The 27,963-nt window shown below is 37.1% G+C and overlaps 1 protein-coding gene across 1 annotated transcript in view; it reads right to left on the bottom strand.

Annotated features, from left to right (window-relative positions):
• Nucleotides 1-27,963, bottom strand: part of THADA (THADA armadillo repeat containing) — a 418,709-nt gene that overhangs the window by 210,592 nt on the left and 180,154 nt on the right. The window contains exons 27-28 of the mRNA XM_074286698.1: nt 26,430-26,519; nt 24,029-24,160 (exon numbers count right to left, since the gene is read on the bottom strand). Of these exons, the coding sequence (XP_074142799.1) occupies nt 24,029-24,160; nt 26,430-26,519 (222 nt within the window). The remainder of the gene's footprint in view (nt 1-24,028; nt 24,161-26,429; nt 26,520-27,963) is intronic.

A 27,963-nucleotide genomic window follows, 5' to 3' on the forward strand; every position in this document is an offset into this window, starting at 1 on the left:
GGCTTGTCAATAAGGCTACTTTGCAATTCTCTAATGTATACTCAGACTTAATGTATCAGCTATGGGAAGTTTTTAGGAAATACTAGACAAAACTCATTTCTAGTATCCAATAATATTTTAATAATAATGAATTATTTAAAATACCCATGTCTTATTTTCCATGTTTGTACATTTTCTAGTATTTAGGATGCTTTCTAAGCCATTCCTCAATTTGCAAATGATCAAAGGATATCAACAGGCATATTTCAGACAAAGTAATCAAAGCTATCTATGGTCTATAGAAAAATGCAAACGAAAACAATTTTGATCTGTTCCTCCACACCTAACAGATAGGCTCATATAAAAGAAAAGGAAAATGACAAATGTTGAAGAGGATATGGGAAGATTGAGACACTAATGAAGTAGTGTACTTATTCAACCATTCTGTAAAGCAATTTTGAATTATGGCCAAAGTGCTATAAAATCACATGTACCCTTTGACCAAGCAATACCATTACTAGGCATTTTTGCTAAAGAGATTATGTACAAAAATATTCAAAGCAGCTCTTTTAGTGGTAGCAAATACCCATCATTTGCAGAATGGATGAACAAATTGTTTATAATTATGATGGCATACTATTGTACAATAAGAAATGATAAGCAAGAGTCTCAGAAAAACCTGAAAAGACTTACTTGAACTGATGCAAAGTAAAATGAGCAGAACTAGGGACATATATACAATAACAGCAATATTGTATGATGATCAATTGTGAAGGATTTAAAGATTCTCAGTACTACAATGATTCAAGGCCATTTAGAAGAACTGATAAAATAAAAAACAAAACAAAACAAACAAAAAAAAAACTGCTTTCCACATTGTGAAATGATCCAATCATTCTGGATAGCAATTTGTACTATACCCAAAGAGTTATCAAACTGTGCATATCCTTTGATTCAGCATTGCCTCTACTAGGTTTATATCCCAAAGAGATCTTAAAGGAAGGAAAGGGACTTGTATGTGCAAAAATGTTTGTGGCAGCCCTCTTTGTAGTGGCTAGAAAGTGGAAACGGAGTGGATGCCCTTCAATTGGAGAAAGGCTAAATAAGTTATAGTATGTGAATGTTATGGAATATTATTGTTCTAGAAGAAATGACCAACAGAATGATTTCAGAAAGGCCTGGAGAGACTTACATGAACCGATGCTGAGTGAAATGAGCAGAACTTGGAGATCATTGTGAACGTCAGCAATAAGATTATACAATAATTAATTCTGATGGCCATGGCTCTTTCCAACAATGAGATGATTCAGACTAGTTCAAATGGTCTTGTGATGGAGAGAGTCATCTAGACCCAGAGAGAGAACTGTGGGAACTGAGTGTGGATCACAATATGTAGCATTTTCACTCTTTTTGTTGTTGTTTGCTTGTACTCTGTTTTCTTTCTCAATTTTTTCTTTTTTGATCTGATTTTTCTTGTGCAGCACGATAATTGTACAAATATGTAAAATATATTGGATTTAACATATATTTTTTAATGTTTAACATATATTGGATTACTTGGTATCTAAACGAGGGGGTAGGGAAAGAAGGAAAATTTGGAACACAAGGGATTGCAAGGGTCCTTGTTGAAAAATTATTCATGTATATTTCTTGAAAATAAAAAGCTTTAATAATAAAAAAAACTTAAAAAATGCTTTCCACATGAGTAAGATTCTGAATGCAAACAGAAACATACTATTTCTTTATTTTTCTTGTTGCTATTCTTGTTTTTTGTCTGTTTTCTTTCCCAACATACTAACATGGAAATGTGTTTGTCATGACTGCATATGTCTAACTTATATCAAATTGCTTGCTTTCTCAATGGAGAGAAGGGAGAGAAAAGGAAAGGCGATAATTTGGAACTCAAAAACTAAACAAAAATACTAATGTTAAAAAAACTGTTTTTACATGTAATTGGGGAAAACAAAATATTAATATTTTTAAAAGTTGCTTTTTACTGAGACTATATACAAGGTTCTAACATAGAATAGCAGAAAAAAAAAATCAGCAACACCTTTTTCTCCTTTTAAGCTGTTTAAACTAAATTTAGTCTCAATTGATTGCTACCACACCCCCTAGGCTTTTACCCCCAAATGGTTGCAAATTGGATGAGTAATTCTACATTCATGCCAAGGACATAAACTTCAACCCCAGAACAAAAATAAAGTGCTCTGTGTGAAATCCAATACGATTTAAGTAGGGGTGCTAAGATTTAATAAGCTTAATAACACACTTAAAAAGTCCACAAATAGAGAGAGAAACTTAATCAATCTGGACCACTTCCCTTCTGTTTCCTTAGTTTGTACACAGAATCCTATGGCTTTGGCCACATTTGCAAGTGTTTAGATCCAGAGCAAACCAGTAAAAAGTTGGCATCTTTTAATCTCTAATTTCTATCACCAGCTTGTACAAGGCACAGAGAAGTTCCTTACTCCCCTACACACTTCAAAGAGTTTGTTTTATTACTCAAATGGTCAAACTGACAGACCATAAGTCAAGGAGAAAGGTAATGCTGGACGAGGGAATTTTAAGACACACCCTTCATGCAAGGCTGCTTTAACCACCCCTGGCATTAGAGGTTTAGAATGTTTGTTTCCTACAGAATGAGAGTTTTAGTCCTAATTTCCAGCAAGGAGGAGAGCTTGGGGCTTTTTCATTTTGATTTATCTGGTTCTCCTTCCAGGCTAATCTTTATGTTGATTAGGCTTACCTCAATCTCCTACACATCCCGAGCATCCCACAATCTTCTCTAACCTCTGGCAGGGAAAACAATACATTTAAATATGAGACAAAAAGTATAACTGACCATTCTTAATATCCTAAAGCCAAGAAACAGTGTATTTTTTTTCAATTCTGTGAATCTAGCTAGCTAGCTACACACACACACACACACACACACACACACACACGAGTGTATATCCTCATACATCCTATAAAATATACAAATATGTGTTTAGATTTATGCATGTAGGGAATTTTCTTTGAAGAAATTTCCTCTACTAATTAGCACTTACTCTACAATTTACAGAGAGCTGCCTGAAGCACTTGCTCAGGGTCACAGATCTTGACCAACATTATGTAATGCTGTGTTGTCTCTCATGTTGAGGTGTACATAGAGACCCAGATTATATGTACGTATATTAAGAGTCTGAGGATCTACTCTTTGGGGAACCTCTCAGCCAGTCCCTATGCTAGGCACTGGAGATACAAAGTAATTTAGGTATGCTGCCTATGTTGAACAAGATATTTAATCTCTCTGAGACTCAATTTCCTCATCTGTAAAATGAAGGGGCTGAAACTTCTGATATTTCTTCTACCTCAAAATCAGTACAAAGAGACAAACATGTTAGGCTATGCATTAACTCTGAATTTTGAGCATTTGTTGGAGATGGATTTTTTTTTTTTTCTCTTTTTAGAGTATCCTACAGACTGGGTTGTCCCTTGGATTGGAAAGGAGTTGTTTTTAATTGTGTGTTAGTACATCTCATCCATTGATAGAATTATTGGCCAAAACTGGCCACAGTGAAGCCTGGCTTTCAGCAGGGAAAAGGAGGTGAGATATAAGTTTAATTTGGTGATGGAACAAAAGTTTGTTTCACAGCTGCCACATTGCACTGATGTGGTTGACTTACTTAGCTCTACTTGCAGCCATCAAATGCTTCTATTAAATTATTTGCTAATTAGGCTTAATATTACAATTATTCTACCCCTAGGAGGAACTGCTGGTTTAGGGGTATATTTGGAGGAGAAAAAAAGAGTATCATCAGTGTCTGAAGGGTCATTCATTATTTTCAAAGCAAAAATAAGTCTCTTTTTCAATCCCCAATTTTTCTAATATGCCAAAAGATCACTGCAAACAGACATTTTCATCTTTTGTTTATTGAGGTGTCTTTGTGAGCCTACTTGGAGCCCTGAAGTACTCTTTGTATTCTTAAATGATGAACAGCCCCATTATATACCACTCTACTCAATATGCTCCGGCCCTCTTCAGGGTATCCATATATCATTCCTGATCTTGGCCAATGAAAACATATATAACATGCTAGCCTCTGGGATGCTTTGCTGAGCATTCATTCATTCAATGTTTATTGAGTAATTACCATTTTGCAGACAGTGTGCTGTGCACTGAGGATTAATGCACAGTCCTACCCCGGAGTCTTGAAGCCAACAGAACAGTAAGACAATAGGAGAAATTTGAAAGGGCTATGGGACTGAGAGAAGGCTTCAATTTCACCTTAAATTCACTTAGATTCAAGAATCAGCCTTCAGAAAGCCAGTCACCTCCTGGGGAGTATTCATTCTTCTATAAAGGATAATGTGATCTCTCTTCCAGCCAACCCCTTACCCAGCACCCAGAACTGCTTCACAAATAGCATGCTGGGGCCAAGATAACAATTTGCCAAAGATGAACATCTGCCTGTTTTTCCCATATGAAGACCAAAAGCTTTCTTATTCTCTTCCAGGAACCAAGGCCTCTGGGATTTTTAAACTAGGCTTGCAGTTTGCCAGACAGACAGAATACCCTCCCCCCTTTTCCCCCCTCAAAAAAAAAAGTGTCAAAAGAAACAACAAACAAAAACTCACAGGATGTAAACCAAACTGCAATTAAGTAATTAACCATGTCAATAATGACCGTAAAAGCAGGGATTCCACTGGCCACTCTTTGGCTCTCTGATCATAATCTAACATTTTATGGGGGTAGGGGGAGGGTCTTTCATCTAGAAAGAAGGCTAGGCTCGATGGGAGTGGGGGGAAAAGGCACACTTTCATCTCAGAGAGGAAGGACCACATCTGGAGGAGACTCTACAAGTACCAAGGCAACTCACACTCCTCCCCATAAGCCAGTCTGGGAGAGATTACACAGCCCAGATGCTCCAACCCACAATGGAGGGCTCGGACCCACTGCCAAGGAAGAAACTTTTTCTTCACCTACCCAACATGCTAGATCTGGTTCATTTCCCCCCATCGAAAATAGCTGACGTTAATAGAATATTATTATATACATGATGTGATCTCCTCTGACTTTCATAACAATTCAGTGAGGGGGGGGTATCATTATCCCAATAGGATAAGTATGGCATTTGAGGTCCAGAAAGCTAAGTGATTCAGCCATATTTACATAGCTAATGAGTGGGTCTCACCTGATTTTTTTGGGGGGGATGGTTGTTTTTTAAATTAAATTTTAATTTTCAAATGATGATCTGCTTTCCTTCTCCTCTTCTCCTCTCCATTGAGAAAGCAAGAAAAACAAAACCCTTGTTACAGACAGTTGTAGTCAAGCAAAACAAATCCCCATACTGGCCACCACCCTTCCCTGCCCCCCACCTCCCTAAATGTCTCAGTCTGCACTGAGTAAGCACATCAATTCTGTCAGGAAGTAGACAGCTTGTTTCATCAGGAGTCCCCGGGAATTGTGATTGATCATTATGCTGATCAGAGTCCCCAGATCTTGCAAAGCTGTTTGTTTTTACAATATTGTTGTTCTCCTGGTTCTATTAGCTGCATGAATTCATTCATATAAGTGCTTCCCTGTTTCTGAAATTTTTCTGAAAACATTTCCTTCATCATTTCTTAGAGCACAATAATATTCTATCACAACTTGTTCAGCCTTACCCCACTTAATCGTTTCCTATTCTTTGACACCACAAAATCAGCAGTGGCAAGTATTCCAGTATACTAGCTACTTCTCTCTCTCTTCTGGGGATACCCAGTCCCTTCAAGTTCTCTTCAGAAGGTCTGAAACTCTTCATGGGATAAGGACAAAAGGCTGAAAAATATTTGGGGGAGGGTCTGACTTCACATCTTCCCCTAAATCAAAGCCTAGAGCTAAAGGTCTGAAAAACTTGTCAAGTGGGTTGTGGGGATTCATGTTCAGAATCAGGTTGGGCTCCATGCTTCTGTGTTCCCACCCAATCCAGAGACTCTGTGGCACAATGCTACTTCAGCAATGGGAGAGAATGGGGTAACAAGCTGCCTTACTCTAGCTTAAATCACATCCAGATCATCCTTTCCCACCCTCTCATCTTCACTGTAGCTTCCACCTCCAATCCAGAAGTAGAGCTGCCACCTTTGGGACCCTTAGCTTCTGAAAGGTGAGCACTTGACCTTATTTATCTTTCCTTGACCTAGACCCATCATGGCACTTTCCAGTCACATCAGTGCCATGCTGCCAAGTCTGCATCTTCGGAGCTCAGCAGAGAGCATGGCACTTAGAAAGCTTTTAATGAAAGCATTTTCATTCACCCATTCATTCATGCATTCATTTGAATTTCATTTCTTCATTCACCTACTCTGACTATGGGTAAATTTGACCTAGGTCATTATACATATGAAGAATTTAGCTCTTAGGGGAAGGGATTTATTATGGAAATATTTGCTAATTAGAAATAATTAAGATTGTATTTCTACTCCTCACAAAATGGTCATTTTATCAGAATAGGACTCAACATTCTAGATCATTTGGGACAAAGTAGTTTCATCCCCAAAACCTGTTTGGGACCATACAATGATGTATGGCTCACACTGAAGGGCAGTAACTGGCCTAATGTTAACCTTACAGGCTAGGCCTTTTAATCTTTAATCCCCAACCCACAAATTGACACACCAAAAGACACATCCATCTCTCTACCTTAGAGAGATGTCCAAAACAAGGCCATAGGCCCAGGAAATGAGCAATAGGAAGCTTTGCTACTGAATAGTCAACTCTCCTTATGCAGTACTTTCAGGGCAAAGCTTACTAAAGCTGCTCAACCATGTAGTGGAATGCAAATTCTTCTCTAGTCTTTTCAAATTTTCCATAAGCCTGGTTTTCATATTGCTGTGAATGAAATTCTGATGCTTTAAAGTCATCCAGGAGAAAAACTAGGGGAAAAAGTGACAGAGTTGGATTAATTATATGGTATTGCATCTTGCTTGTCTGAAGAAACAAAAATTACATTTCTTATGTTGCTCTTCACTAGGCTTATAAATGTTATAATTAATGTTAAATGAATTTTCTTCCTTGTTAATTAACACAAACTGGAAAAAAAAAAAGTTGAATCTTGAATGTTTGCCTTCTAGGAAAAAGGCATTTTTTCTCAAAAATGAATAAAACTTAATCAAGCAAGAAATGAGCTGAAACTACTGTTACCACCACAGAAACAGCCCAACTGACCCATTTGATTAATGTTTTAGAACATTTTTTTCCTCCTCTGCTAAATATGTTCCTATCTGCATGAAGCATCTTTTCAATAAAAATTCATTTTTTCCTATTTACATGTTTCTACAGCTTTACATTTAAGAAGATAGAACCTTCCTAGATGATTACTACTACAACAACAAAAATACAATTTATCAGTACCCACAGAATTATAGAATCTCAGTAATGATTTAGTATAACCCTGACCTGAAAGAGAATACCTTCTTCAATACTGCTAATAAAGTGGTCTGGAAGCTTTGCTTGGAGATGTTGGAGGAGGGAGAACCCATTGTCTCCCTTAAACCAGTCTATCTTATTTTTGGATAGCTTCTAATTAGCAAGTTTTTCTTGAGCATAAGCTCCGGTTCACTTCTCCTCTTAATGTCCTGTGGGGACAAGCAGAACAAATCTAATCCCTCTCCCACAGGCATATCCCTTTTACTATCTGATGAAAGCTAATATCCCTTCCACTTAAGTCTTCCCTTCATGTAAAACATCTCCATATTGCATGGTCTCCAGCCTCTTCATTATCTTGGTTGCCAACACTCTTTAGTTGTTAATGCTCTTCCAAAAATCGAATTCCATATTTTAGATGTGTTGGTAATATTATCCTAGTCCCAGGCTCTTCATGCCATTTGCTGGACTTCCGTATTATACCAGTCAACTACCATTCAAAACACTGTGTGACAATGTGCATAAAACTGCTGCCCACGGAGTCAGGAGTCAGAAAGACTTGAGTTGGAACTTCTCATATTTTGTGATTATGTGATGCAGGACAAGTAATTTCATTTCTCTCTATTTCTCCAGGGATGCTAATACCTGAGTATACTTCCTCCCATTCAGTTTTTGTAAGGATCAAATGAGATAATATTAAGTCCTTTGCAAAAATCAAAATGCTAAATATCAGCTCTTGCTTATGTAATTACATCTATTCAGATGACAAATCTTTATATCTAGCCCTAATGTCCTTAATGAGCTCCAGGCCCATATCACCAGCACTTCTGCTAGAAATAGCTACACAGTTCCAGGTTGTGTTGATTAAAGAGAAAGAAAATTCATTTTCATATCCCATAGGTATATCAAACGCAACATATTCAAAACAGAGCTGTTAATCAGGATCCTTTTTATGGTCCTTCCTCTAAACATCTTCATTTCTGTTGAGTGCACAATCCTTCTTCCAGTCATCTAATTTCAGCATTCAGGAGTCATCTTTGACTCTTCACTTTCCCATACTACTCTAAAGAAGGTTATTAAGCTATTTAAAGAGTTAACCAATCTTTTCAGCGTCTCTGCTACATCTCTCCCATACATCCCTTTCTCTCTTCTCATATGGACACCACACTAGTTCACATCCTCACTCCCTTTTGCCCGAACTGTAGCAATCTTCCCAATTACTCTACCAGTCTCTTACCTCTTCACTTCATTTTCCACACAGTTGCCAAAATAATCTTTCTGATGTCCAGATGTAAACATGTCACTATCTTAAGAACTATCAGTGGCTCTCAATTGCCTTTTGGACAGTTTAGCATTTAGTTTAGCATGTAAAGCCCTCTGCAATCTGGTTCCAACACATCTTTTCAAATTTATTTCATATTGATCTCCTCCATATACTGTACATTCCACTTGGGAGGTCCTGGATTCAACATTCTAGTTCCTATTTCTGTGCCCTTGAATACTGGCTCCAGTGCTGGGAAGTCATTTATAGCAAGATACATGGAGGCACCAAGAGAAATGTCAGCTCTCAGAGGCAGGCGAGGTTCGTTTTTTGTTTTGTCTGTGCCCACTGAACTTAGCGCCATGCTTTGTACAATAGTGGGCCTCCCTACTAAATTAGCAGGTTTGACAGAATAAGCTGGTATTTGTCATTACTGAAGTTTCTCAAAAAGTGTGATTTTTGCTTTGATATTTGGTGACACCAGCATAAATTCCTTGAAGCTAGTGACGGGGAAACACATGTTCTCAGCTTAAGCCAGGGGCTGCCATATAAACAAACCTGCAAAGCCAACCATCACTAGGGTGAGACCAAGGGAGTATGAGGGCAGAAACAGTTAGTCAAAGGAAAGCAACCCCACAGGAGCCCACCCCTCCCGCCCCATTCATGTGGTGAGCTTGCACCTACAAGCAGAAGAGCAGAAGATTGCTCTGATGCTAATAACCTCCAGGCTTGCTTATCTCAGCTTGCTTGGAGATGTTCCTACAAAGCAAAACATTCTGGGAAATTTCAAAGCTGGGACACACATAGGGGTGTGCTCGCAGGAATTCCCCTATCTACACTGTCTAGGGTCCTTCTCTCACCTGGTGCTCTGAGTCTTTGTCCCTCTCCTTCAGGGACAGCTCACTCTGAAATGTCCCTTGTGGTCCGGGGAGAGCAGGGACTCATGGTCCTCACTGGTCTGTGGTTAGTGGGAAGGAACTAGCCAAAGTCTATTGAATTGCTAGGATGATGGCCACTAATTGAGATCTTCCCCAAACCCAGATAACTAACTTATTTTGGAAGGTTTCCCTGGGATGTTTGTGTCCCTATTCTGACCCTATCAATTTAAATATTTTCTCCCCCAACAGTTTATAGGCTCCTGGGAAGGGGGGCAAGAACTATTCAAGGTTTTTTGTCTTTTGCTTTTTTTTGTATCTCCAACAGAGAAACAGAACAGAGTAAACACTGAATAAATGCTTACTGATTGGAAAAACAAAAACAAAAACAGTATTCCTTCACCACATAATGGAAATGGAGTAATAATGTAAGATGTGACCAATTTTCTCCACTCAATCACACCAAAGATTTTCATTTCTTGGAAAGTGATCATTTGCTGCCAGCAAGAAAAATCAAGATAAGACAATAAAGGCAAAGACTAAAGTACACTGTGTAACTATAAAAAAGAAAAAGAAAACATGTTACAAATAAAAATCTTCCATCTGATTCATCTAATTAAGACTTCATGGATCATAAGATCAAAAAAGTGATTTTTTCTTCATACAGAGACACTCCTTTGTACAGTGTCCTGAGATTTTCTATTGCAATTAAATTTTTTGTTTTAAGAAATTCCTAGTATTTCTAAAGAATCTCAGAGCTTCCATACAAGCTGTTTTTATTGTTCAATCTGTTGAAACCACCTGGGATTAATTAAATTCTCCTTTTTCCCCCATTTTTTGCTGATTTCCTATCAGAAGAATAAGACAAAAGTAAGTAGCATGAAAGTAAAGGAATAACAAACATTTATGATTTAAACCGGCAGGTTTCTAAGGACTAGATTTATTTTATCTCAGAGGCAGTGTGGCAAAAAGGTGTATAAGAAACTATTTATGATATCTTGGGTGCCAAACTCCCCACAAAAACAAAAGGCATAATAAATGAACCTCCTAGTCTGGCAGAAAGAGTTCGAGGTTAGAAATACAAAGACCTACCTCCATTAGGTAAGCTAGAGAGCAGAGAACCCTATCATAATCAATCTGGATTCTATTCTTGGTTTCTCCATCTCCAAAAATGAAGCTCACCATGCCTTTTTCTATCTTTCTCAGATATGAAAAGAGATAAAAATCAATATGAAATACCTCAAGTTAATTAGAAGGAAAAGTTCTTTAGCAATCAAAGCTCGTTTCTCAATAATGTTTCCATGTCATGTCTGTATCCACAAAGACCCATTTGCACATGCCCAGAGGTTCCTTGGCCCTGTCTTGATACAGATACCATCCCAGAAGGAAGCATGTTTCCTTCTGATCCCAGGGGAGCAGACAGTGAACAAATATGAGCTGGATAAACCTGGGGCAAAAAGAGTTACTAGCTCAGGGAGGGTTCTGAAATGACTCTCTGCAGCCCTTCTTTGAGTGTATTTAAGGTGGCAGTCATGCAATTGAAAGGGACTTCCAAGGGATCTGATGCAGCCCTCAGGGATCTTTTCTTTGATCTAGCCCCCACATTTTGCAGTTGAGGAAATCTAGGCTTAGCTTAATTAAGCAACTTGCTTAAGTAGGAAGCAGCAGAGCAAGTTTCCCAACTCAGGTCTTCTGACTCCAAACCCAGTGCTCTTTCCATTGGCTACAACAATCTCTCAAGGCAGGCTACAGAGGGAAGGAATGGGCATATCCAATTGGCAACATGTGGATGGATCAATAACAATGAATGTAAAAGTGCTGGGACTGGATCAGCTGGAGGAAAGGTTAGTTAGGGTAAGAAGAGGAGTAAAGAACCTGATGTGGAAAGTAAGGAAGTCAGATAACATACAAATCAGCATAAATGTAATGTGAACATAGGCAGTCACATCCAATGGGACTGACATGCCATTCCAACTATTGTACATCATAAACAAATCAGAGATAACCAAAGCAAGTGCGGCCCCTTTCTCTTATTTACACTTTTAATTTAGTTTAATTTAACTTCTCCTTCCATCCTTTATTACATATTTGCTGTCTTGGTAAAAGAAATGCCAATTTTGGTCTTGAAATTTTTTTTTCCATATGAGAAGAAGTAACTGAATATTTGTTAGCACCTGGGACATTTTATTTCTTCAGTTTGGAATTTAAAAGAAAATAAAAGTTTCCCACACACCTGGCCTCAATTTATCTAGAAAGATTTAAGTCACTATAATGTAAATTTCCAGTTTAGAATATTTTTTTCAAAATGCTGCTGATTAAAATCTTCCCCCTGTCAGCCACTGGTAGTTCTGCAAACCTGAGTGTGATTACTGTTTCTTATCCAAAATTTGCTTTTTTTTTTTTTTTTACTTTCTAGATTATTTAGGTGAATTTGACGATTGAATGGATTATGGATTATCTGTTATCATTCAGTCCAAAGAGACAAACTTTACCAAATGCATTCCATGTCTCCTAATGAATGTACTGTTGCTACCTGTTCTGTCTCTGTCTCAACTCACACCTGAATAGTGTTAATATAGTCTACTGTGGTCCTTTGTTCTCGGAGGACCAGAATGACATCACTTATATTGGTGTCAAGGTACAGTGTGTCCGCCTGTTGCTGATCAGATCAATACAAGCTTGGCAGGCCCCACCAGACGTCAGATACAAATTAGTTCACATCAAAATTTGGAGTGGAGATAACTCTAAATTTGCACATCTCGTGTTTCGAGCTATTACAATTTTGCTTTGCCCAAAAAGCCTGGCGCTTTCTTTGATTTGGACATGTCTTGCTGTGAGAGGTCCATCCCCCCTGTCTCACACTTTATTCCAAAGTTCTTCAGAGAGACCTTGAGAATGTCCTTGTATCACTCCTTCTGACCTTCGTGTGAAATAGCCTTTGGGCATTTAAACAATGTGGTCAGCCCATCAGAGTGGAACTCTCTGCAGTAGGGTTTGTATGCATGGCAGTTCTGCTTGAGAAAGGACCTCAGTGTCTAGTACCTTCCCTTCAGAATCTTCCTAAGGCAATCCAAATGGAAGTGATTCTATTTCCTGACATGACACTGGTAACTGTCCAGTTTCAAAGGCAAACAACAATGAGGTCGATCCAACGGCTCCAAAGACCCTCCGCATGGTAGTCAGTCTGTCCCTCTTCTCTCCCACACTGCCCTTGAGAGAATCCTAAACACTGAGTTAATTCTGGCACTGTGTACGTCAATCTACATGTATATCTCTAGAACATATGTCAAGCATCCAAAACTTCTCCATTTGCTATAACCAATGATTCCACGTATGGATGGCGTGGTGCTGGCAGGTGCTAAGTGTTCAGCCAAAATTAGCCCAAGCAGCAGAGAACTGACCCATCCTGTATTGCACCTCACCCTTAGAGGCTTCATTGTAATCATCTAGGAACAGAAAGTCATGCACCAATTCTCCCTCCACTTTAGTCTTGGCTTGTAGTCTTTTCAGGGTAAATAATTTACATCAGTGCAGTAGCAGAACTTGATGCTGTTTGCATCTTCACTGAAGGCATCCAACAACAATGCTGAAAACTTCATGCTAAAAACCATGGGTGCACAGCGTTGTTTCACTCCACTCCACCGGAAAAATGCAAGAGAATCATCCATTATCCAAAACCCAAGCTAGCACGCCGTTGTGAAACTGACCCACAATACTACTGAACTTCTCTGGGCAACCCAATCTTGCCATGATTTTCCACAAACTCTTATGAGTTTGTCAAATTGACAAATATTATGTACAAACTCTGTTCAGCTCCTGACATTTCTCCTGAAGTTATCGATCAGCAAACACCATATCAACTGTTCCTTGGTCCTTTCTAAAGCCACCTTGGCTCTTGGGCAGATGTCCATCTTTCAGGTGAAAGATCACTCTTAATGCATGCTAGCATAACATCAATCACACTCCCAGCAACTTCTGAAAATAGGACTAAATTCTTCCTCTAAGAGCTAAGACTGAACCCCTATTTTTCTATCAAAAAACATAGCACAGAACAAGAAATCAAGAGAAATTGGGTCTAGCCTTGGCTTGGCCACTGAATTGCTATGGGACCTTGAATACATCACTTTATTTCCCTGCCCAGCCTCAGTTACCATATGTAAAAAGGGACAGGTAGGAGGTACCAGATCATCAAATATTCCTGAAGCTTTAAAAGGGTCAGATATTGGCTAAAAGGCTTTCCCTACCTATTTCTATCCATGGAGTTATCTTCAAATGTAGCAGAAGGCAAGAGATTTAACAGCCAAGTGGGCTGCTGATTCCCAGTCTATAAAACAAGGATGGTAATAGCACCCCAGCTCCCAGGGTTATTATGAAAATCAAATGACATAATATCTGTAAAATGCTTAGGACAGTGCCCGGCACATAGTAGGTGTTAATAAATGCTTGTTTCCTTCCCCATCCTAGTTCATGTTTTCCCCAAATTATAAAAGTTTACGATCAAGAACAGGACTTCTAATTTCTAGAAGAAGTACCTCCTATTAGTACAATAGGTTCTGTATCTCTATCTCAAAACCAATGGTTGTCATGGAAAGGGGAATTTCCCCACTGTGAAATGATTCGGTGAAATGTAGGCAGTTTACAGAGCTTATTCCATTACAGCCTGAATCGGTGGGCTGGAATCACAGACTTTGATGAAGTAGAAAAGGTCTCTACAAGTTTTATTGTACTAGCTTGATTTGTCACTGCATTCCAGAAGAAGTAAACTCCCCTTTCTATTACTTCCAAAGGAATAAATCGATCATGAGGAAATCTGGCATCAAAGACAAAACTGGCAAATGCCCTGCTCTGCATGGTAAAACATGAAGGCACCCGATGCTTTGATCCTAGTCCACTCTACAATGCAAGCCCATATCATGCTGAGAAAATCACTTTATTCCATGCCCTGGAACATGACCAGATCACAGAAAGAATGAGGAAATTCAGGAGCCCACAAGGGCAGCACCAAACACAATGCCAGGTAGGGTTAGCCTCACTTGGAGGAAACGAAAACTACTGGTGGCAAATATCTACTCCATCTAAAACAAACAACCCCCCCCAATGCAAAAAAAAAAAACCTATTCCTTCAAATGAAGTTGAACATTTCGCCGTCAGATCTTCCCTCCCCTGACTTAAAGTTTTAATATTCATTAAGCTAGGTGGCACAGTGGATAAAGCAGTTTTAATATTCTTTTAATTTAATTTAATTTTTCAATTTATTTAATTTAATTTTAAAATTTTATTTATTTAATTTAACTTCATTTTAATTTATATTAAGCAAGGTGGCACAACTGAGCCTAGTGTCAGGAAAACTCATTTTCCTGAGTTCAAATCTGACCTCAGCTATTTTCTGGGTACTTTTGAGTCACTTAATCTTTTGTACCTCAATTTCCTCATCTGTAAAATTAGCTAAAGAAAGACCTCTCCAATACCTTTGCCAAGAAAATCCCAAATGGAATCATGAAGAGCTGGATGGGACTGAACAACAGCTTATTAAACTGCAAACACCACTGAGGTGTTAGCAGTCTCTGTTAGCAGTCTCTTACACCACAGCTATGAACAGAGGATCTGATAGTAGGTTTTAAAAGATACCAAAAGGAAGAAGAACATGAAGGGCCCTGTGTATCTGAGGAAGGCAGAATGCCAACAGGCTGGATCCAACTTTTTTGTACAAGGCCAGCCTTGGTAACGGGTCTTCCCAGTGGAAATATTGCAGATCGAGGGTTAACATATTTGGGCAGTGGTACCCTTCTTTGCAAGGGTTGGGATTTCTTCTCCTCCCCAGATACTGTGGAATAGAAGAGATCAGTGAAATGGTATGGATGGAGAATAAAGCAGAGAATGGAAAAATAAAGGTTTGGTTGGTATTTTTAAATCACCCTCTCTAAGTCATAAGGACTGGAGGAGGGATGGAGACCCAGAATCTTCTAGATAGGCAGGCTCAAAGGCTTCTACTTCTTTAAATTGTTTTCTGAGGGGGCAGCTAGGTGGCACAGTGGATAGAGCACCAGCCCTGAATTCAGGAGGACCGGAGTTCAAATCTGATCTCAGACACTTAACACTTTCTAGCTGTGTGACCCTGGGCAAGTCACTTAACCCCAGCCTCAAAAAAAAAAAAAAAAAAAAAAATTGTTTTCTGAGCCAGTCGGAAAGGAATAGGAACATGTACATTTAACAATCCACCCCAGGGTAAGTTCAGAGGATGTCTCATCATAAAATCAGACCAGATTTGAGAGCATTTTCTATTCTCTAAAACCCACTTTCTCTCCCTCACAAAGAAGACTCCTTCATAAGAGGGATGGGGAGATTGAGAGTGATCTATTCTGATCATCATTAGAAAAAAGTGTCTTTAGCTCCAAAAAGGGCCAAATGCCTCCTATTCTTGTCAGAAAATAAATATGGCTTCAGTAAACATGACCAATGACATCTGGGAAGAAGAAAAATATTGGAACCGCAAAAATAAAAACCCCCACAAAGAAAAGATAATTAAATTAATAAGGAATGCTTTTCAGACACAACATCATACAAGCCGAATAAATGTTTGCAGATATATTTTCTGAATAATAAAGTTATAGATGCTGCTTAGAAGCCAAGTTTAAATGGATTAACTACAGAAGTGCGTCATTTAGGAACATACCATGGAGAAACCTCATGGGACACTCTAAGAAGGATACACTTCCTTACTTTCTTGAGGATGTGTGTGTATGGGGGAAGATGAAGAAAAGAGTGGCAGATATGTAACTTTACAAATCTGTGTTACAGAATTAAGGGCAGATCTATATTTTTGTTCATTTCATGTGAAAAAGCTTATAATTTGATGAAAATATATATACACATATATGTAATATACATTTGTGTATGTATATAAGCATACATATGTTTATGTATGTGTGTGTGGCAGTTAGGAGGCACAGCAGCGAATGTTGGGCATAGAGTTAGAAAGAACCAAGTTCAAATCCAAGCTCAGACGCTTATTGCATGGATCATCCTAGAAAACCCACTTTTGTTTGCCTTAGTTTTGTCATCTGCAAAAGAAATATAATAATAGCACCTACTTCCTAGAGTTATTGTGAGGACTGAATAAGATAATAATTATAAAGTATTCTGCATAGTGCCTAGAAAATGATATATGTTAGCTATTATTACTATTATATATACATACACATATATTACATCCTTTGTTAACTATCATACATGCATGTATCATATATACATATGAATTACTATTATATATTGCATATGCATAGGTATTATAATTATTTAGTATGTACACATATCAATTACTATTATAAATATTATATATTCTATATGCATGAGTTACTATTTTATATACATTTTATAGATGTACATATATAATAGCAATAATAGCTAACATACTAAATAAATAACAATTAGCAAATACATGTGAGTTACCATTTTATATGTTTTATAGATAGATAGATATATATAATAGTAATAGCTAAATTACCAAATAAGAATTAGCAAACATATGTATGTAAAACATTTACTCAAATAATAATATAATTAATTATAATATTAGATGCCAAGCACAATAGTAGCTCTGAAAAGGGAGCTCCATGTGCACCAGAATAAGCCACAGCAGGCTTTGGCAAGCAAGACAGGATTTGTATCTTGTGAAAAAAGGACCATGGATATGCAAAGATGAAGGTGTGAGCACTGTAAAAAGGAAGTACAACATAACCAAAGGTAGTCAGCGATTCCAGCATTTCTGGGAAACCAAGAGTATTCTATGTTGGCTAGGGTGTAGACATGTTTAGGGAAAAGGGGGAGATGATAAAGTTGGAAGGAAAAGAGCTTCAGAAGGTGGTGAATGAAGAGAAAGCAAAACTGACATTGTTTTCTTTTTTAATACTATTTAACTGCAGCTTACTTCCCCATCTGTAGAGCATTTTCTGCCTCATTATCTCTATGAGACTCTTGGAAGACAGATCAGATGATCTGAAGGAAATAGTTCTTCATGTCACTACTGCAAGAGCAGGAATTGCCAATGAGAGCAACTTCAGAGGGTACCAGCCTTCACATGTTACAAAAATGGCAACCCTAGGCAACCAAAAATAAACTCCTTAAACATCACAAGATGAGTGAGGAGAAAACTGATAATTCTTTGGATTGTGTAATTTGCAACGGTAACACACACACATACACACACACAGAATCTACTATTTCTCAATAGCGAAAGCTTGAAAGGACCCATTCTTTGCTTCTCTGTTGTTATTTTTCATAAGTAATGACATCAAAAGATGTCCATGACATTCTTTAATAATATAAGATACATATGTCTTTTAATTTTTGATGTTCAGCTTGATTTTCATATTTCAACTGAAGAGCTTTCCATAATGTAGGTTTCTTTTGTTGATTTCCATTGCCATATGTCTAATTAAAATTGTTCTGCTCTTTGTATTATGATATTTGTTGGAGGGAAAAGAAGCAGATTTCACCGCTAAGTGTTTTCAAGAAAATAATAACTGAAAGCACTGGAGAGAAAAATATACTGAAAATCCATTGACAAATTTAAAAAAGGACATTTGGGCAGCCTTTGCAAAAGAAAAAAAAGAAAAAAAAGGAAAGGCAGTGGGGTGGTTTCCCTTTCCATGCCGTTGCTGAGCTTCTGGTTTAAGCCATCAGGGTACAAAGGAAGGATGGGTTTTTTCAATGCCTTCATGGGACAAGTACTGGGATCCTTCCAATCTCACTTTCCCTGCAGTGAGTTTAATGAAGATATGCCTAGGGGTACCAGCCTGTAGAAGCCACATTTCCCTACTTTTGTCGCTAATTTGCTTAATGACACAACAAGACAGTAGAAGTCTGTAGGCTCCCTTCTACTTAGAAAAGAACATGAATATAATAAATTTATGAAAAGACCTGAATACCCTAAAACTCAACAGATGAGTAAATGAATTCTCAAGCACAAGACACTGGAATGAAAAATGACATTGGTTTGTAAATAACGGGAAGAGTAACAGGTGAGAATGTGTAACACCAAAAGGAAACCGAAGTCTATCCTTAGAGCATTTAATCCTCTTGTCATTGTGAGCAACAATCTCTGTTCAACCTTTTGCTCTGCTCCCACTGCATGGAAAATTCCACTTCGGCTCTATTCAGTGTCCAAAAGCCTAATGAGAACTCTTCCAACTTCATAAATTATTATACAAAACCAAAACACAACCAACCCAACACTGTGGATATGCCTCCTGTTTAATAAGTTCACAAAGATGCCTCCTACACAACAGGGATTAAACACAAGAAACATTTATTTAACACCCTGCTATCAGTTGAGGATGTAAAAATGACAAATGACACAGACCTGGTCCTAAGAATCTACATTCTACTGAAGATTTGTAGTTATAATTTCAATGAATAATAAGTATATACTTTGCAATCCACTGTTTACCTACACAGATGAAGTTTTTTAGAACTTGATAAACATCTAAGCACTTCTCCCGGTCAGAATGACAAGTAGGTGCTTGAAGAGATCCAATGCTATAATTCCTTGCCCTCATGGAACTTACTGTTTATTAGGTGATGATATATCTCATAAACAAACCAACAATAAATATAGTATAAAATAATACTGAATAAAAGCAAGAGAGAGCTACAAAATATCTGCTATGAGTTCAGTAGAGAGGGAAGGAAGGAGAATCAGTAAAAGTTTCATGGAAAGTATGAGATTTGTGTTTTAGGTAGGAGATGTTTGAGTAGAAATATTATTACTTCCAACAGTTATATATTGTTGGATACTGCTTATACTCTCTTACATTCCCAGAAGTACATCTACCTTGAATCTAAGGTGACTATTACAGTACAAGTTGCCTGGCTGATACAGAGAAACTGACTAAAAAGTCACAAAAATGGGGGGGGGGAGGGGGAAAGCTGTACATTCCATCTTTTACATTCTTCTATATGACTAATTCTTCTGTTCATCAGAATTTAATCTGTTCTTCATCCAAGGCAGCATTCTAGTCCATCCTACAACAGAATGCTTCTGCTACAAGATAGAGAATTGATTTTCTGTCTTTGCTTCCCATTTTTCCCTAGCCTCTGGCCAGAAATAGCAACTCAAATCGGCCCAAGAAGTTTGAGGGAAAGAAAGTTAAAGAAAGAATTTAAAATCAGAAAATTTGAAGCTAAAATTCACCAAGAAGCTGCCTGCTGTCTATGTGCACATATGTACTTGTGTGTGGTATCTGCATGTAGGTCATAACAGCAAATTGCATTATACTATAAATCCCAGGTTAAAAAAAAAATCAAACATCATCAATTATTGCATACTCAGATGAAGCAAATCATTGAGCCTCTCAGTATGATTGCCAGATGCTCTCATGCAATTTCTCTTCACACATGATGCAGCTCAAAGGAACCATATCCCATATACTAACACACATCTGTAGGCAGTTAGCTCAGCTGGTTGGAGTATGGTGGCTGAGACCCTAGATTCAATCGCCATGAAGGCTGGTTAATTTCGCTATGCTCAATGGTCATGGAATATCCCTATAACCTGGCGGCCAAAAGTATATAGTATTGGTACAAAAAGGGAACTAATCTTGAAAGAGTTCATGCTTTAACCCAATATATCCCTACTATTGTTTAAAAAAAAAAAAAGTCAAAGGCTATATCCTATTTTTTTCTGGATAGGTAAAAAGTATTATTTTTAATAGTGTATTATTAACAGACTCTCTACTAGGGGTCAACTACTTTCTTAGATTAAGTGAATAAGGAGTGCAAGTACCTCAAATAATTACCCAGATTGCTATCTCTTTCAGGAGGTTAAAAGTCATTGATGACTTGAAAAAGGCAATTTGGCTCACCAGGATGAGCTAATTATTGAATGTGGTCAGAGGATTCTCTGCCAGAGCCTCATCCTTGTGGGCCAGTCTAGTTGTTTTCCTTAAAAGGTACTTAAACTGTCCAGAAGACTTAACTAGCTCAGAGAACTACAGGCTCACTTGGGCTGTGGATATCCCCTCCTGGTCAACTGAACACAAAAAGCCACAAGGGGTTCCTGCTCCTTCCTGACCTGTCATGGGCAAGCCTGAAGCTGAGCTAAGCTGAATCAACAAGGCGTCCTTACTGAATATCCTTCCTCTGCCAAGTCAAGCTCTTTTTGTTAACTGTGAAACTCTCAATGAGTTTCACAAATAACTAAGGCAGGACTGTCTGACAATGCTACAGAAAGGTGACTTCTGTGCTCCCTCTTCTCTCAATAAAGAATGTCCTTCCAACCTCATTTTTTTATTATGAAAAAGCTTTTTTGAGAATCCAGAAATCAAAACTGGCTTCCTCTGAACCTTCCAGGACTACTGGACATGAATTATGTTCCCTCTGCATGAAGAACCTCAATTTCTTAATCTTTTCAATTTATTTTTTATCTTTTTCTTTTGGTAAGTAAAGATGATTATTTCTCAAGTGTACATTCAATGTCCCCAAGTAAATCAAAAATTCCCAGAGGACGGGAGCTATTGTGACTAATATTTCTTTCACATTTCTGCTACAATGCTCATATTAGATTATATGATAGTCACACCCCATGGACACTCCATAAATCAATGCTTGTTGACTAGGGAATCAACTGTCGGCCTTGGTCTGGACTCTAGGGAACTTTTCTCAAAAGGAAAGTGACTGGTAATAGCAAAAAGAGTCTGAATTTGGAGTCACAAGCAGAGATTCAAATTCCAAGGGTAATACTAACTATAGGACCTCAGCCATGTCACTTAACCATTTGAGACTGAGTAACCTTATATGCAAAATGAATAGCTTGGGGTGAGAGTATATCAAATGATTTGAAGATCCCTTCCACCTCTAAATATTATTAAGGATAGTTATGAAGTCTTTTTTTTTTTTTACACTAAATTGATATACTTTTTATTTAAATAATGGATTTTCATTTTTAAAACAATTCAATGAGTTTGTTGAAATACAGCACATGAAATGGAAACATGGTACCCTAAAGTAAGATAATTAGGTGGCACAAGTGAATAGAATGCAGAGCCTGGAGTTCAGGAAGTCTTGAGTTCAAATTGGACCTCAGATTCATTCTAGTTAAATCAATTATTTAACTTCTGCCTACTGATCTATAAAATTAAGATAATAATAGCACCTATCTCCCAGAGTTGTTGTGTAATAATCATAAAATACTTAGGACGGTGCTTGGCATATAGTAAGTTTTTGGTAAATATTAACTATAATTATTATCATTAATAAAGGAGTTTTGGTGAGAGAGTTTGAGTATTCTGAATAGGAATGACTACATACAACAGGTACTTTCAATTAAGTACTAATTTCTGGCATATGGGATGCATTGTACAATGTTTGCATTTCTGGAAGATTAGCAAAAGGCTTTCATGAATTAGATGTTCTCAACATAAACTAATAGAATGTTCTAAGTCTTATCTTTGTTCCATGCCATTGTGACTGTACACATTTTTTTCCAGGCTTCCTTTTGTGATTTTACTTAGCTGTTTTTTGTGTTTATTTTTAAAGTTAATAATGAAAGTACATGTTTTAATAAGGGGAACCTCCAAGTAAGATTTGCCATTCACATTCCTAAAATGAATCACCCAATGCTAAGCAAATGGGCCTCAGACATTACTTGCCCGCTGGGAAGCAAAAACCAGTAAGTCGGGTGAATGAGTCACCCAAGGTGCAAGTACATATGATGCCGACAATGTCAGGGGATGCATCAAGCAAACATTGACAGCCGCCACTTGCCGACAATCTCATTTTAAAACGATTTTAATGATTTTTTAATGACACCTAAGAGATAGCTATATGAAACCAGAAGGCAGGGACCAGGAAGCTACAAAAATAAGCAAGAGAAGGCATGCTCTCAGGCTTGCTCCTCAGATCCTTCTGTTCCAGGACCCGTCCAGCTTTGGTCAGCTGTGTAAACACGAGAGTAGGGAGTGCTTTGTGGAGGGCTACGCAGGATGTTAGCAACTCCAAGATCTACTGGGAGCTTCCTCAGAGCTGCACAAGACGTTTTCACTCACTTTGGGGGCTCTTTTGTGGAAGCTTGGAATCCTAAGCTATGTACCACACTGATAGGCACTGTATTTTCTAAATCCCTCAAGGAATATTAAAAAAAACCATATAACACATCCAAAGAAACCCATCTCTTTCTATTTATCTCTATCCACAAAGCCTTATTTTAATTCCTACCCCTCTTTCTCTATACTTCTAAAATTTCCTAAGACATATTCAGACCCTCAATTACTTTAATAGTGAATAACAACTCCTTACTTGCCAACAAGACATGCATTGTTACACTGATTTTGAAGGAGAAAAGAATAAAATCTGAATTTCAACCACTTACTCAAGGTCAAACAGACTATTTGTCTTAAATCTGGGATAAATATTGGTTCCAAATTTTACTCCAGAAGGCATCAGTGAAAGTTCTTCCCCTGTTGAGGCCAAGGAATAAAAGGCCCTTTGCTTGGTTTTTAAAGCCTTTCACAAGTAGGTCCTAACCTGTCTTTCTAGTCTCACAATGTATTCCTTCCCTTACCCCTCTATCACCTGGCCAGTGTGGTCTTCCCAGTGTTCCTCCCATACGGCGCTCCTGCTCAAGCATCATCCTCAACAAAAAGTACTTTCCAACCCTCAACCTCTCAGCCATTAACATACCCCCTCTTTAAAATGCCTTTTATTTATCCTCAGCTTATTTCTATTTGTACGCAGTCTCTTCTACAGAGAGAAGCTCCCGAAAGGCAGGGTCTGTTCTATGGGACTTTGTATCTGTAGCAACTAGTATCAAGAAGACCTCCAGCCACGGTCACAGACCACTGATTGATCTTCACCTACTACAGTTATCCCTTCCACACTTCCACATTATGAGGGTTAAGGAGCTGCTGTCCCCCATGATCTAGAAAACCCATGTAAAATATAATAAGTGGCCTTTGTGCATCATCTGCTAGCTTTTGTGTTTGTTTTGTAAAGTTTAACTTATTTAAATTAGATAAGTTAACTTATTTATTATTTTAACTTACTTAATTCTTGGGGAAGGAGGGCAATGGGGTTAAGTGACTTGGCCAGGATCACACAGCTAGTAAGTGTCTGTGTCCTGAGGCCATATCTGAACTCAGGTTCTTCTGACTTCAGGGTTGATGCTCTATTCACTGTTTCTAGAAATCTAGCTGCCCTGTTTATTTTAACTTTAAAAAATAAATTGTACATATTTATGGTATTAAATGAAAATATATTGATATTGTACAATGCTATACATATATTTTATGCATTTCTGAGTTTCTAAATTTTTTTCTATGTTGTCTTTTGGCCTTTGCATGTCATCTGCAGCTCCTGCTAGCCTCCCCCAAAAGTCCCATCTGATTTCTTATGCTAACCCACAATATATCACAACCATGATGGAGAAAGTCATGATGTGGAAAGGATAACTGTAATGTTTTTAAAATTAAGATCAAAGTAAATCCTACTGCTCCCCACCTAAATATTACAATGAAGTATGAACTTTACCTCCTAATGAAGGGAACAAAGGGTGCCATGCTGAGTGCTGAGGAAGCGCCATCCATAGGAGAAGGGTACAGTTTTCCCAAGATCAGAAGCAAGAGAAACAGATTTGGGTGAAGATTCAATTCACTGTTGTCACTGCAGTTAAAAAAATAAGAAAATTATGGAGTTCTAAATACAATCTAAATCAATTTTCCATGAGATATTTCTACTTTGTGAAGTAGACTTGGTTTAGACATGTTTTAGAGTTTAAACTGTTTAATTAATGGTGTGTATAAGTATGTATTTTTAAGATAGGAATTTTTGGCATATTTTATTTACATCTCCCTTATAAACTGATTTTATTGTTTTGTGGACATGCCTTATCTTCAGTTACAGTCCTAAGTGATAAACTCTTTGAGAGTAGAGACTATGTCTTATTCACCTTTGTATTTCCCTCAGTTCCTGGCAGAGTGCCTTAATAAATATTCAGTGAATGAGTGTATGAATAGGTGAAATATAGCTGTTCTGGGATATAGTTCATAGAGCACTGAAGTGAGATTCAGAGAGATCTCAGTTGGAATCCTGTCTCAGAGGCTTACTAGCTATGCAATACTAAGCAAATCACTTAATCTTTCTCAGTCCAAGTTTCCTCATCTGTAAAATGGTCTATATTTCATGGCACTGTTGTGAAGATCAATCAGTCAGTAAACATTTATCAAGTGCCTGCTATGTGCCAGGCACTGTGCTAAGTACTGAATGCAATAAAAGGTAAAAGTCAGATTTCATTCTCGAGCAGCTTAGTCTAAGGTGGGAAAGACAAACATGCAAAAACATGTCCAAACAAGCCAAATACAGAATAAATTGAAAATAATCAACAGAGGGAAGGTACTACATTGAAGAAGGATTGAGAAAGGCTTCTTATAGAAAGCAAGATTTTAGCTGAGACTTAAAGGAAGTCAAGAGGAGAAGGGAGATGAAAAGAGGGTATTTTAGACATACAGGACAGCCAGAGAAAATGTCCGGGATTGGGACGTAGAGGTTCTGATATGTTGGAAAAGCATCTGCCAAATAATTTGAAAATTTTAAAGTAACACATAAATGTCAGATATTATTATTATTATCGTCATTACTTTATGTGTGGCTTATGGAACTAAATTTATGCTTATAATCCAACTCTCAAAGCTAATCATTAATTTCATTAAATATTCTATATTCAACAATGTCAGCTGAACCTAATTTCTGGATTCCTAAAATTCAAATATACTTGTAAGAATACAAGTAAATTCTTATTCACTAAAAGCTAGAAGTTCTTCATTAAAAAACCATGATAATAATTTCCAAACAAAAACATAACTGAATTCTCATCATAAGTATTTCCTGTAATAGATACCTTAGCTCAATTTCAGTTTTGTTTTTGGTTTTTGGGGGCAGTTTTGCCATGATATTTATAGATCTTGGAAATACACGCAAATTTAACAAATATATAGACTAAGGTGATATTGCTAACATAACATGTGTGAATGGGCCAGAGCCAATGAAGGCCTAGCACCCAGGCTATTGTAGTTGGCTGCTATAGTTTATGGGTCTACCTTTCTTCTCTCTTTGCCATATCTTCCATTTGGTCAGAAAGGCAGAACATAAATGATCAGATTAGCCCATGTGTTGTGTCCAAACAAAGGTCTGTGGCCCACCACTTGACCTTATGGATTTTATGTAGATGTGTCCTGCATTAAGCAAACTTTATATGTAAAAACCCAGATTTATTATTCAGGTACTTTGGGAATAGTTATTTACACAAAAAATATCTTTAGTATATAGAAGAGTTGACTAATTGGTTCTTTTAAAAAGCAAATTCTTCTATTACAATTAGCATATAAGATCTGGTTTACAAATAACTGACTTGCATGAAAATTTTTGTCAACAAATTCTGCTTTCATAAAACAAGGCAGCAAGAAGTAGTGCATGATATATAGGAACATTGACAGGAGATAGGGTAAAAAGGGACAGTAGAGATATTTCATTTAACTTTCTGATTTTATAAATCAGAAAGAGAGATCCATTTCACCAAGTGTCTTGACTGATGTCAAAAAGGAAGTAAGCAGCAAAGATTTAATTTGAACCCAGATCCTCTAATTCAAAATTCAGTACTACATGGTTGGTAGATTTGATTTTGTTTGTTTTTTTTGTTTGTTTGTTTGTTTTTCTAATGCATCATGGCTACCTAAAGTGAGATTCTGAATCTCATTTTTAATAGTAAATATTAAATTAAATTAATATTAAATTAATTATTAAATATTTTAAGAGAAAGATCATTTAACAAAGTAACCAGATTCTGCCATATAATTTCCCTCTCCACTCCTTCCAAATCTTACATGCATGCTCTAAAGCACTCTCTCTCTCCCCCCTCTCTCCCTCTTTCTCTCACCTATCCACAGTATTGGCCACAACTTCCAGTTGCTTGAGAAGAAAGGGATGAAGTGTTGGAAAACGAGAGAAAAATTCTCTCCCTGTCATTCTGTAAAGAAAGCAAAATGAATAAGTAATTATAATCACACGATCTTCTCTAACCAATCTGATAATTAAGTCTTTAAAAATACAACAGCAAAGAAAACTAAGGTCATTCCTTTGGTCATTTAATTAAACATAAGATGAATACCCAGAGCTAATCAATGGATTAATAGAAGAGGGTGAGTAATGATTCTAAGAACTTTCACTAAGCAGAATTATAATTAATTATAATTAAATGATTAGATATAATGCATAATGTTCTCCTGGTTCTGCTCATTTCACTTTTTTTTTTTCTTTTTTTCTGAGGCTAGGGTTAAGTGACTTGCCCAGGGTCACATAGCTAGGAAGTGTTAAGCATCTGAGAGCAGATTTGAACTTGGGTCCTCCTGAATTCAAGGCTGGTGCTCTATCCACTGCGCCACCTAGCTGCCCCCTGCTCATTTAACTTTAAATCAATTCATATAAAACTTCCCAGATTTTTCTGAAACCAGTCCTGCTTATCATTTCTTACAGCACAAAAGTAATTCTTTTTTTTTTCTTTTAAAATCTTAAGACTTATTTTAGGCATAATTTTACTATGGAAACTAGATTTTAAAAAATTGTTTGCTTTTAATTGTATCTGCTATTCAATGAGTTTCTAGCTTTTTCTTTTCATGTGAAAAAATCTCAGCTTTAACTTGCCACTGATGGGAATTCAGAAAGAAAGTAAAAGAATGAACACTGATTGTCACAATCCAATCTATGCTTCAATGAAATATGTACATTTTTAAAGTGGCCTATGAAAATTCTCACAAGTAAATACTTGATTAATACAGTGTATCTATCTTACAGCCTAGGTCTATATAACATTCTTATGGATAGTTCTATTACAGTGATACAAAGCTTGCTGTAATAAGTTAAAATAATAACAAAGTATGGCAAACTAGTGAGATGTAGTACTCTTCATGTAAACATAGTAATATTCTATCACACGCATATCCCACAGTTTGTTTGGCTATTTCCCAATTGATGGACATTCCCTCGATTTCCAATTCTTTGCCACCCTAAAAAAAAGTTGCTATAAATATTTTTGTACAAACAGATCCTTTTCATCTATGTTCTTAAAATAAAAAACCTTTTTGGTATATAGGCTGAATAGTGGTATTTCTGGGTCAAAGGGTTGTATATTTTTAAGTTGTACATTTTAGTTGTAAATTTAAAAATTTATTATAAAATAAAAATAAAATTAGGTGATGTCTCAGAATTGTTTTAATATGTATTTCTCCAGTTGAGAGTGATTTAGAGATTTTTTAATATGATTATTATCTTTGATTGAAGGTAATTTTTCAAGTCCATAATGGGACAGAATAAGTTATACGGAATACCATGTACCTTGTACAGTATACAAAGCAAATTGATCAAAAATGAAAAATAACAAAAACAACAAACTTTCAAAACTGCTTAATTAATCC

This window comes from Sminthopsis crassicaudata, chromosome 2 (assembly GCF_048593235.1).
Source record: "Sminthopsis crassicaudata isolate SCR6 chromosome 2, ASM4859323v1, whole genome shotgun sequence".
In the NCBI taxonomy this organism is placed as follows: domain Eukaryota; kingdom Metazoa; phylum Chordata; class Mammalia; order Dasyuromorphia; family Dasyuridae; genus Sminthopsis; species Sminthopsis crassicaudata.